The 12,924-nt window shown below is 37.1% G+C and overlaps 1 protein-coding gene and 1 non-coding gene across 2 annotated transcripts in view; one reads left to right on the forward strand and one right to left on the reverse strand.

Moving 5' to 3' along the window:
* LOC122068713 (nudix hydrolase 3) overlaps positions 1 to 6,296 on the forward strand; it is a gene marked incomplete at its 3' end in the record, with an annotated part of 50,213 nt that extends 43,917 nt beyond the window's left edge. Inside the window, exons 15-18 of the mRNA XM_042632593.1 lie at positions 506 to 612; positions 747 to 915; positions 1,654 to 1,737; positions 6,255 to 6,296. Of these exons, the coding sequence (XP_042488527.1) occupies positions 506 to 612; positions 747 to 915; positions 1,654 to 1,737; positions 6,255 to 6,296 (402 nt within the window). The remainder of the gene's footprint in view (positions 1 to 505; positions 613 to 746; positions 916 to 1,653; positions 1,738 to 6,254) is intronic.
* A 1,504-nt stretch (positions 6,297 to 7,800) lies between these two features.
* Positions 7,801 to 7,907, reverse strand: LOC122068730. The gene has a single exon (XR_006137227.1). It is a non-coding gene; the product is annotated as a small nucleolar RNA R71 (small nucleolar RNA).
* Between the last annotated feature and the right edge of the window lie 5,017 nt (positions 7,908 to 12,924).

Genomic DNA, 12,924 nt, shown 5'->3' on the forward strand with positions numbered 1-12,924 from the left:
TCCCGCCACTTCCACCCCCTTACTTTTTGATGAACAAAGCCCACTGTAAGATCTGGTAAGGAGATACATAGATGCTATTCTGAATTAATGATTTTATGCCCCATTTGTAATACAAAGTAGAAGTCAAACCATTGACTTGACAGATGAATGGTCCAATTTTCCCCTATCTGGCCTAAGGTCCAACATGAAACAATAAGGAAAATGACAGTAAATAATATGTAGGTCATATGTGTAACAGTGTAAGTATAGTGAATAGCTGGGTGGGCTAATGGCAAGGTTGTTGCTACTGGTTGAGGTTTCAAACTATGTGGACTTTGGTTGCCAAGTTTTGAACTTTTATTCCCCTACTTGGATCTTTAATTCTATTTGCAAGTTTTTGATGTGTTATTCTCTTTTCATAGTTATCTTTATTTTTGGCTTGGTGGTGCAAAATACACCCATTATTTTGTTTTTTAGAATAACTGGTTCAGAGGTAATGGTTGATACTCTTTGGATGTTATATTAGGATATAAAGGGTCCTCAAACTATTGCTTTCAATTTACCAAATGATGAACGTATAGTGAAAGACCGTGGGACGTCAATGGTCATGCTCAAGAATGTCTCAGAGGCCAAGTACAATTCTTGATTTTTTTCCCTGATAAATTAACATAGAAATTATTTATGCCAAGTTACCTTCCTGGTTTATGGAGCTTTTTTTTTTTTTCAAAAAATTAGTCATGAAATTGTGAGTTGTCTTTCCTAACCAGGTTCAAGCAGATTCTTCAACCAATAGCTAATATATGTATTAGAGAAGATCAGCGGATACATGTTGATTTTGAGTCTTTTTTCACACACACAATTTGCCATGAGTGCTGCCATGGGATTGGACCTCACACAATAACACTTCCAAGTGGTCAAAAGTCTACCGTCAGAATGGTGAGTTCCTTGTGGCTCTTATTAGTTCATGGTTTTGCTTCATTTGGTTGTTTCTGACCTTATTGTGGTTGGTATTCCCTCGTACCTTTTTTCCCTCTGACCAGCAAGGCATAATACATCATTAGAAGAGAAGAAGGAATTTACAAGTGAATGGTAGAATATTAACAGATAGAGGGAACAAGAACTACAGTTACTACACTGATAAATAGATACAAAAGGAGCTCAAAAATATAATGCTCATCTCTCAACTGGCACACACTTGTATGATCTACTACCTTTGAAAACCGTTAGAAATCCCTCATACCCCGAAATTACTCTTTAGCCACTACCCTTTCCATGTATATGCTCCAATCTGCGCCATCAATCAAGGGCGACAGATATTCAACTTGTACAATACATTGCGAGGTGAATAAGAAAGAAAGTAATGTGTTCCTCACTTATTTGCAAGTTATCACATTCATTCTTTCTTGTTCACCTATTAGACTCATCTTTTTGTTGTTGATGGGTGGACCAGTCTTTTATTATTATTATTATTATTATTTTTAAGCTCTGGAGCTCAGTTACTGGAAAAACCTTTTTATTACTGAGAGATGTTCCTTTGAGTTTTGATTTATTAGTTGGATCTTCAAATTTTGTCAGCATAATTTAAGTTACATTTTCTATCATGACCACGACTGCAAATTTTGGTTTACTGAACATTGTTTTGTCCATCGTGTTTTCTTTGTTTTGATGATAAAGGAGCTACAAGAACTCCACTCATCTTTGGAAGAAGCAAAAGCAGATATTGTTGGCCTTTGGGCACTAAGGTTTCTAATAAAAAAGGTCAGTTCTTGTATCATATGGTCTGGATTATACACGTATGCAAAGGTCTATACGAATTGCTATAGCATATATAAAGTTTAACATGTTAAATGCAGAAAACACAAGTGTTTGCTAGATTAAAATTGTCAAAAAATGCGAAGAATTATAAGTGTTTAACTTTCATAGTGTGATTTCTCTTTTACATAGTGTTGTCGGGGATATTTATATGTATATATAGATAATTTGTTAATTGTGACTTGTGAGTGCTTTTTTATATCATTTTGTTTTTTGTGTTTTTTGTGTTTTTTGTTTTGTTTTTTTTTTTTTTTTTTTTTTTTTTTTTTTTTTTTCTGCCAAACACTTATAGTCATTTTATTCTATAAATGTCTGTGACCACAATAAGTATTATTGTGGCACAATAGCTATTTTGGTGTATGAATGAAGATCTCAAATTTCTGTCTTTCCATTTTCTCTCGTTTTCTCTGGGTGGGTGGTTGTTTGCGGTTTATGATACCATACCAGATAAATAAACCTATGAACTGGGATTAAATTATTATAGGTGGCAAGTATTTTTATGTCAGTTTCTAGAGATGTATAACAGTCAACAGAATCCCATGTACACAACACTTGGGTTCTGTAGATAGATAATCTCAATTCTGTATAGCATGAAGAAAGAGTGCTGAATGAAGTCTGGATCACCTACTACTTCATGCTTAGCTGATGCTAATCATTTGTGGACTTCCCAACTCTAAATAAGAAGAGGACAAAGGAGAGGAAAAGACAGGAGAGCATTCTATTGGATCAGAACAGCTCTTGTACCATGTAACAAGTACCAAACCTGCAACAAACCAAAACATGGGGTAAATATGTGAAGAATTGCTGAATAGATTTCTATAGAAGCTTGGTTTTAGGATGGGACACAGATGCACCTACAGGTACACATGCACATACTCATGCACACATATATTTTGTAAATGACCCAAATACCCCTGTGGGGTACTATAGTTTCAGAATACATCACTAGGTATGTGAGGATTTTAAAGGAAGGAACAAGAAAGTTGTAAAGATGACTAGAGTTTTGCATAGGATTTTAAGCAACATAGGATTGAACTTTGTTGACTTGGTATGTATATTCGGGGGGTGGGGGTGTTAATGTGGTGCATTATTACATTGTTAATTAATAATCTAGAATAGAAAAAAGGAAATACATATAATCTAGATTCAAGAATTAATATTGGAGAACTTAATGATCAAAGACTGAAAAATCAACTTATGATGACATGACTAAATACACAATAAAAAGAAGAATCTATAGATGATCATTTAGAGTGTCCCACTCCCTTTTCTTGACTTAATGATTTGATGGAGCCAGCACTTAGATGAAAATACGTGCAGTTTTCACCACACGGGAAAATAAGTTTATGGCTAAAGAAATATCCAATAAAATCAAACTTGTTGCAATTATATAATTTTATTATGCGCATTTAGATAACTAGGAACCAGGGTACTTACTGTTGTAATTCTAAATGTAAAAGAAAGAGAAAATTGAAAAATCCAACTTTCCGAAAAAAACTTAGGTAATTCTATGACCTTTTCTAAAACCAGTCATAATATTGATTCAAACTTAAAGACTCATAAATGACGTCTACACAGGGCTCACTAGTCTAGGAAGGGGGTTGATGCCTGTTTTTCCTCTCAGCCACGCCATTCTGCTGAGGAGTATATGTACAACTAGTTTCATGTGTCATCCCATGATCAGAACAAAATTCAGATATTTCTCGTTTAGTATACTAAAGAGCTTGCTAGAGGAGAAAAATTTAATTGACACACCAAAATGAGTCTTTATTTCATAATAAAATTGCTTAAAAATAGACAAAAATTCTGATCGATTAACAACAACAAAGCCTTATCCCAACTTAATGGGGTCGGCTTGATGGATCCAAGCAAGGACAAGGAAAATGAAAAGTAAAAGTGAAAGGAAACAGATGACAAAAATAGTAACAAAGCAGAACACAGCTAGATGGGATCCGGGACCTAGGTCCTAGCCCTCCAATCAGCTCTATTCAAGGCCATACTTTGGACAAGGCTTAAATTTTGCATGTCTTTCCTCACTACTTCTCCTATGGTCATTTTTTTCCTGCCCCTATTTTTTTTAGATGCTTCTATCTAGATCAAATCACTCCTCCTTACTAGTGCATCCAATGGCCTCTATAGAACATGGCCATACTATCTCAAATGACTTTCCTAAAGCTTATCATAGATTGGGGCAACTCCCAAATCCGCTCTAATGCATTCATTACTTACCTTATCCTTCCTAGTTTTCCTGCACCATCTTAACATTCTCATCTCCGCTACATATAACTTATCAATTCCCAAATCCACTCTAATGCATTCATTACTTACCTTATCCTTCTTAGTTTTTCCACAACATCTTAACATTCTCATCTCCGCTACACATAGCTTATCAATGTGCTGCTTCTTAACTGCCCACCGTTCCACCTTGTACATCATAGCTGGGCGTATGACTGTCCTATGGAATTTTCCTTCAAGTTTTACAGGGACACGTCGGTCGCACAAAACTCCAGACGCACCTATCCACTTTATCCATACTACTTTAATTGTATGTGACACACCATCCTCTATATCGCCTTTTTTATTTATGATAGATCCCAAATATCAAAAATAGTCACTTTACGGTATCTCTCTCCCCTCAATAGTCACCACGTCGTTATCCATCGTAATGTGGCTAAAGTTATACATCACATACTTTGTCTTATTCTACTTGATTCCAAGGTTGATCTCCATCGCTTCAGTTTAGCATTGAGCCATGTTTTTGTGTCATCCACTAAAACAATATCGTCTGTGAATAGCGTATACCATGGAACCTCACCTTGAATGTTTCTAGTTAACTCATCCATTACAAGTACAAACAGATAAGGGCTTAAAGCTAAACCTTGGTGGAGTCCAATGGTAATTGGGAACTTACCTTGACCTCCCTTGGTTCTCACACTAGTCACCATATCAACATACATATCTTTAATTATATCCACATATTTACCCAAATTAACTCTCTAGGGACTCTGTCGTAGGCTTTTCTAGGTCAATAAAGACCATATGGAGGTCCTTCCTGGTAGCTCTAAAGGTTTCAATCAGTCTCCTAAGAAGGTAAATAACTTATGTAATAGATCTCCCTAGCATAAAACGAAATTGGTATGCCAATCTTTCGTATATATTTATTGCATGTGGTGTCTTGGTGAAAAATGCACCCTTCTTGGCTAACTCCACTCGAGATGTCTCCATTTAATAGCTTGCAAAAGTAATCACTCCATCTCTTCATAATGTCTTTATTCTTACCAGCACTCTACCATCCTTACCCTTGATACACCGAACATGCTCAAAATCTATGCTCTTCATATCTCTCATTTTAGCTATCTTATATATAGCTTTTTTCCCAACTTTAGTGTTCATGGTTATTGTAAAGGCCACCATAGTTTTTTGCCCTTACTTTCCCCACAATTTTTCTAGCTTCATTTCTGGCAGTAAAGTATCTCATTTTATCTTCTCCCTTTTTACTCCTTTGCCAGGTCTTAAAACACTGTTTCTTAGACTTGATAACTACTCGAACATTAATGACTGGGTAGGGATGGATGATATAAAAAACTAGTTATATAAATACTTTTAGTGCACATCAAATTGTTGCACTCAAATAAAATAAACATGATGAGCACAATAATGTGTGAAATCTTAGGGATATAAGTGTACATTTTGCCCCACTTTGGATAGTACTACTTTTATTTTTCTTGTTTTTTTTAGTTTCCAAGTTTACAAGAGAAAGTGCTTAAAGTGAATCAAGAACCAGTCCAAAGGTGGGACCCACTCATTGGTACCACATCCTCTCTCCTACAAAATCCTGAAGATTATTCTCTCTCCTTGCCACCTCACAAGATCTTGAAGATGCTATGCAGAGATTCCTTTCTGATTTAATCAAGATTGCAAGATATTGGTTAATATTGCAAGGAAGGAATAGAATTTGTTAATTTTGGAAACGGATTCTCTCTTTCCTCACACAATATCTCAGAGAATGAGGATTTTTACCAAGATTTTATTTTATTTTATTTTATTTTCTTTCTTTTCTTAAAGAAGACTTGTAGAAGGAAAGAGGCAAGACAAAAGCCCTATAAAAGCCCCTTCCTCCCCCCTCCTAATTATTATTCCCCTTAGTTTATTTTCTAGTTTATGCTTAGTTTTATTCTCTCTCTCCCTCTCTCTCTTTAGTTTTAGTTCTTCTCTATTTTTCCTTTAATCACTTTTGTAATAGTTTTTTATGTCAATTAATGCAAGCACTCTTTTATTCTTATTCAGCCTTTTATGTTTATGATTTATGCAATTGAGTTGTAATTTTTAAAGTTATAGTTCTAGGCTTAGATCTAGATGACAAGATCACAAGCCGTGGAGCATCTTTTTTTTCAAGTTCAGTTTTTTTTGTTTCAAGATTTGTTTTCTCTAGTACTAGAAATTTCAGATTTGGTTTATTCCAGATCTGGTTTTTAGTACTGGTAGTATCTCAAATCACCCAAGCTTTCAAGTTCAAGGGTTGAAGTTCAAGTAAGTAGGCTCCTTCAATAGTCTTCTCTCCCCCCTCTCATTCCCTCTTCTGACTACCTTTCTTTCTTAATTTAGGATTTTAATTTCAGTCGTTACATTATTGCTATCCCTTTTCCCCAAGGTTCATGGCTAGTGTATGTGTTGGCTTTACCCCTCCTAACCATAGAACCATCAATTTATTGTTTTTATTTTAATTGTCTCCCTTTCCCTAAAGCCAAGTAGAGTAACCCTTATAAGAGTGACTCTCTGGTCAAGTAGGGAAGCTCATATTATGATGCATCCCTTGGGCTAAGTAGAGAAACCTACTTGTGAGTCTCTCTCTAGCTTTCTCCCCTTTCTTTTACTTTATTTTTATTTCAGCATTTTTTCCTTTATTTTTTTTAATTACGTGGGTTGTTTATTTTCACTTATTTATTTATTTCATTTTAATTGCGTGGTTTGCATCTTTAAATTCTTAGATGACGAATGGTTAGGACGTTATTTTAGATACATATGTTTAGGACGGTAGTTAAAATTAGATCACAACCATTAATAGGTTCACTTTCGCATTATTAAAAGAAAAAAAAATAAAGTGGCTGCTCTCTCTGAGTTCAACCCATAGCTACACTGATCCGTATGCTTGCGGTTACATTTTAAATCTCAAACAAGTTTTTGGTGCCATTGCCGGGGAGACAGTTCCATGTTATTTTTCGCTTTCTTTTAGTAAATCGGAGTGCTTTGTTTGCTTTTTTTGTTTTTGTTTTTCTTTTTATTGAATTCCTGAGAAGAACAACTTGCAATAATAGTTGTATCAGTGGAGGTCGCCATGCCTTACAGTATGATAAAGATAGGTTTCGCCCTGTAGCAGTACCTCAGGAATTGACCTGAGCAACCCCAGATCCCTGCCGGTAAGCTCTCAAAAAGATAAAAAAAATCAAAAAAATCATTAAAAAAATTTTTGCTATCCATTCTTTTGTGCTTGTCTTACTCTAGTTGTGGGTAGTTTTCTGTTGCATGAGTGTTAGGTGGGTACGTAATATTAAGAATCGGTTAGAAAGAAGAGATCCAACAAGTAGTGACCCTATACGTTTGCTCTCTTTAAAACCCTTCAATATGGGAGACCAACAGCAAAATCCTTCACCTAAATCTCTGAAAGATAGGTTCTACCCTGCTAAAACAGCCCAACCTTCCTGCATAGTTCTACCACAAGGCCAAGGCAATAATTTTGAACTCAAATCTCAATACATCACTATGTTGCCCCACTTCCATGGGTTGATCTCTGAGGATGCATACCTATTTCTAAGGGAATTTGAAGAGGTATGTGTTCTAATTAAGATCCAACAGTTTTCTAATGATGCTGTTAAGCTTAGGTTTACCACTTTTGCATTGAAAGACCTAGCTAAGAAGTGGTTTTATAGGTTACCCACAAATTCCATAACCTCATGGGAACAGTTCACAATTGTCTTCCTTAAGAAGTTTTTCCCAACTCACAAGACCAATAAGCTTAGAAGTGATATCCTTCAGTTTAGGCAAAAGTCTAGTGAGTCATTTTCCAATATTATGGAGAGATTCAAGGATCTACTCCAAGAATGCCCTCACCATGGCCTAGACTTGTGGCATTTATGTCAAATAATTTATGAGGGTATGGATTACCCAACTAAACAAATGATAGAGTCTATGTGCCCTGAGGGATTCACATCCTTTACAGATGAAGGAAAGGCATGGGAATTCTTACTTGACTTAGCTGACAAAACCCTTGAGTGGGAATCAACCCAAGAGAGTGAAAGAACTATAGGAGGAAAAGGATATTTTGTGGATGAGATAGTAGCCAAGGAATCCCATTTGGATAGCCTAATCAAGAGAATTGAGGCTATTGTTCCTAGAGAGCCATCATTAGTCAATTTGGTTAAGATTTGTGCATGGTGCCAGTCCCCTGGACATCTCCTAGAAGATTGCCTCAACACCTCTGAGCGCACTTCTAATGATAGTGTTAATGCCTTATACCAGAATAATCCATATAGTAATACCTACAATCCAGGATGGAGAAATCACCCAAATTTCTCTTGGAATCAGGGCAACCAAGCAAGGCCTTCCAATTTCCATAATCAAGGTCAACCTGGACTCCAAAGGCCTCCCTTTGCACAACAATCTTTTTCTCAAAATGCTTTTCCTAGGTCAAATGTAGGACCTCAGGCTAGTTTTCCTAGGGCCCCTCTCCTATCATCTTATCAGCAACCCCCTGGGTTTACCAACACTGGAGAGGCAAGTAGAATAAATGACTTGAAAAAATATATGGCTCTCCTCATGACAAGCCATCAAAATCTTACGAGAGAACTCACTCAAGTTGTCTCAATTATGCGTGAGAGGGAGAAAGGAACTTTACCCAGTCAACTAGAGCCTAACCCTAGGCATCATCAGCCTGCTAGTTCACAAACATCAACTAATGCACCACTGAATATAGTACAAGGTCAGACCCAACAAGGGCCCTCTAACCAATGTAATGTTGTTTATGCCCTTAGGAGTGGTAGAGAGTACCAACAGAGCGTTCCTAAATCTTCCTCATCTATTACTCATGTTAACTCTCCTTCAGTTGAGGACACAAGTGTGCCTCTTGTTTCAGGTTCATCCGATGAACCTAAAGATTTTTTTGAAACTAAAGATGATTTGGTTGAGGAAGCCAAAAATGATTCTTCTGAACAGGGGCAAATCCCTAATAGTCCTTATGTTCATCTTGTCCCATTTCCTAATCGTTCGGTAAACAAAAGGAAGACTGCTTCCATGGATAAAATTTTAGAAGTCTTCAAAAAGGTAGAAGTGAACATCCCCCTTTTGGATGCCATATCCCAGATCCCCGCCTATGTAAATGTACTAAAAGATTTGTGTACACACAAACGTATCACTAGTTTGCCCAAAAAGGCTTTCTTGGCAGGTAACATTAGTTCCATAATTACTCACCCTATAGCAGCCAAGTATAAGGATCCAGGAAGCCCTACCATATCTTGTGTCATAGGCAACACCTACATTGAGCATGCCTTACTTGACCTTGGCGCAAGTGTGAATCTTTTACCTTACCATGTGTATAAGCAACTTAGATTGGGAGAATTAAAAGCCACTGGAACTACTCTTCAGTTGGCAGATAGGTCTGTTAAAATTCCTAAAGGGATGGTTGAAGATATCTTACTAAAGGTGGGGGAATTTATTTTCCCTATTGATTTCATTGTGTTAGATACCAAGCCATTCTCAACCAAGGATGAGATCCCAATAATCCTAGGAAGACCATTCTTGGCTACTAGTAATGCATTAATCAACTGCCGGAATGGTTTCCTAAGATTATCTTTCGGTAACCAAATCGTTGAGTTTAACATATTTATGATAGGCAAGCAACCACATATGGAAGAAGAGATTAATATGATTGAGGATTTTTTGGATTTTTCTGATGATTTAATTACCAACTTTGATATTAATTTTGATTCAGAATTCCAAGAGTGTATGGATGAGTTGGATGATGATTGTGAAAATTTCTTTTCTGAAGTCTTGAGTCTTCACACACATGTGGAGCCCTTAGGACCCCTTTCCAATTCCATTCCCAAACCTTCCATAGTTGAGCCCCCTAAGCTAGATCTTAAGGAGCTACCATCTTATTTGAGGTATGCTTTCCTAAGGCCTGACCAGACTCTTCCTGTAATAATTTCTTTAAATTTGACTTCTAGCCAGGAAAAGGAGTTACTTAAAGTGTTAAAAGATAATAAGGAAGCCCTAGGTTGGACCATGGCTAATATCAAGGGTATAAGCCCTTCTATTGTGCAACATCATATACATCTTATGGAGGATTCCAAACCATCCACGGAACCCCAAAGAAGAGCTAACTCAATGATGATGGAAGCTATTAAGAAAGAGATCATAAAGTGCTTGGATCATGGAATAATTTATCCTATTTCTGACAGCCAATGGGTAAGCCCAGTTCACGTAGTGCCTAAGAAGTCTGGTGTGACTGTAGTTCCCAATGCCAATAATGAACTAATTCCAACCCGTGTCCAATCTGGGTGGAGAGTGTGCATAGACTACAGGAAACTTAATGTGGCAACCTGGAAGGACCACTTTCCATTGCCATTCATTGACCAGATGTTAGAGAGATTAGCTGAACATAAATACTATTGTTTTCTTGATGGATATTCCGGCGATAACCAGATTCCAATTGCTTTAGAGGATCAACATAAGACCACTTTTACATGCCCATATGGAACATTTGCTTACAGGTGTATACCTTTTGGGCTTTGTAATGCCCCTGCTACATTCCAACGATGCATGATGAGCATATTTTTTGACATGGTCAAAAAATTCTTAGAAGTATTTATGGATGACTTTTTAATTTATGAGAATTCCTATTCTGAATGTCTTCATCATCTTTCTCTAGTTTTGAAAAGGTGCATATCTAAGAATTTGATTTTGAATTGGGAGGAATGCCATTTCATGGTTAAATCTGGTATTGTTTTAGGCCATGTAATATCCAAGGAGGGAATTAAGGTAGATAGAGCCAAATTGGATTTAATTGATAATTTACCACCTCCTCAATCTGTTAAGGACGTATGATCTTTTCTAGGGCATGCAGGCTTCTACAGAAGGTTTATTAAGAACTTTAGCCAGTTAGCCCGACCTCTCACTTCATTATTTGCCAAAGATCAAACTTTTGAGTTTTTTAAAGAGTGCCTAGAATCCTTCAAACAACTTAAGAAGGAGTTGATCAATGCACCCATTGTTCAACCACCTGTTTGGACTGAACCTTTTGAACTGATGTGTGATGCTTCAGATTTTACCATAGGAGCGATTTTGGGTCAAAGGATTAATAAGTTTCCCATTGTCATTTATTATGCTAGTAGGACCTTAAATGATGCACAACTCAATTATACAACCACTGAAAAAGAATTTTTAGCGGTTGTGTTTGCATTAGAAAAGTTTCGGTCTTACTTAGTTGGTTCACATGTGGTGGTGTATACTGATCATTCTGCTCTCAGATACTTAGTTCAGAAGAAGGATGCCAAAGCCCATCTCATTAGGTAGGTTTTACTTTTGCAAGAGTTTGATTTAGAAATTAGGGATAAAAAAGGAGTTGAAAACCTAATTGCAGACCATTTATCCTGGCTTCCCAATTCCTTGACTGTCGATTCTCAGTCAACGAGAACTTTCCAAATGAACAATTATGTTGCAGTGTCCAGTGAACCATAGTTTGCTGACATTGTCAACTTCTTAGTCTCAGGTATGACTCCGGATCACTGGTCCACCCAAGATAAGTATAGATTTCATTCCCAAGTTAAGCACTTTTTCTGGGATGATCCTTATTTGTTTAAGATATGTCCGGATCAGATTATCCGACGATGTGTTCCTGATCATGAGCAACATTCTATTATCTCTTTTTATCATGATCATGCATGTGGTAGACACTTTGGACCTAAGAAAACTGCTGCAAAGGTTCTCCAATGCGGATTTTATTGGCCCACTCTTTTTAAAGGTGCTTTTGATTTTTGCAAGGCTTGTCTCACCTGCCAGTCTTTTGGCTATATCAATAAGAGGAACATGATGCCCCTCAACCCTATTTTGGTAGTTGAGATCTTTGATGTTTGGGGCATCGATTTTATGGGACCATTCCCTAATTCTTTTGGGAATTTGTACATACTTTTGGCCGTTGATTATGTTTCTAAATGGATAGAGGCCATACCTTGTAAATCTAATGACCACAAAGTGGTGGTCCAGTTTCTCAAAGAGAATATTTTTTCCCGCTTTGGTGCACCACGTGCAATAATTAGTGATAGGGGTACTCATTTTTGTAATCAGCCTTTTGAGGCCCTAATGAAAAAGTATGGGATCACTCATAAGTTATCTACCCCTTATCACCCCCAAACTAGTGGCCAAGTGGAGGTGTCTAATAGACAGATCAAACAAATCTTGGAGAAAACTGTTAATCCCAACCGTAAGGATTGGTCCCTTAGGCTCATTGATGCCTTGTGGGCCCATCGGACTGCATTCAAGACCGATCTTGGTCAGTCTCCCTACCGTTTGGTGTATGGGAAAGCTTGTCACTTACCAGTTGAGTTGGAGCATAAGGCCTTTTGGGCCATCAAGAAGCTCAACTTTGATTTGCCTGATGCGGGAATTCATCGTAGGCTCCAACTATTTAAGTTGGAGGAACTTAGGAATGAAGCCTATGAAAGTTCTAGGATTTACAAGGAAAAGACCAAAGCTTTCCATGATAAACACATTCTGCATAAATCTTTTACAATTGGTGATAAGGTCTTATTATACAACTCTTGATTGCATCTTTTTCCTGGTAAGCTTAAATCCCAATGGGATGGCCCATTTATTGTCCATAATGTATATCCCCATGGGGCTGTGGAGATTTTGAATCCAGGAACAGGGGTAATTTCGAAGGTCAATGGTCAGCGTTTGAAGCCATTCCTCGAGTTTCCTAATACTGGTAGTGAAGAGGTCATGGATCTCCATGAACCTCTTTACACTGATGACTAACTTTTAATCAGGTATGACCCCCTTGCATTGTCTTCGTTTTTAATTCTTTTTATGCATTGAGGACATTGCATGACTTAAGTGTGGGGGAGGGAAACCAGTTTTTGT

The sequence above is a fragment of the Macadamia integrifolia genome, unplaced genomic scaffold, assembly GCF_013358625.1.
Source record: "Macadamia integrifolia cultivar HAES 741 unplaced genomic scaffold, SCU_Mint_v3 scaffold453, whole genome shotgun sequence".
Taxonomy (NCBI): domain Eukaryota; kingdom Viridiplantae; phylum Streptophyta; class Magnoliopsida; order Proteales; family Proteaceae; genus Macadamia; species Macadamia integrifolia.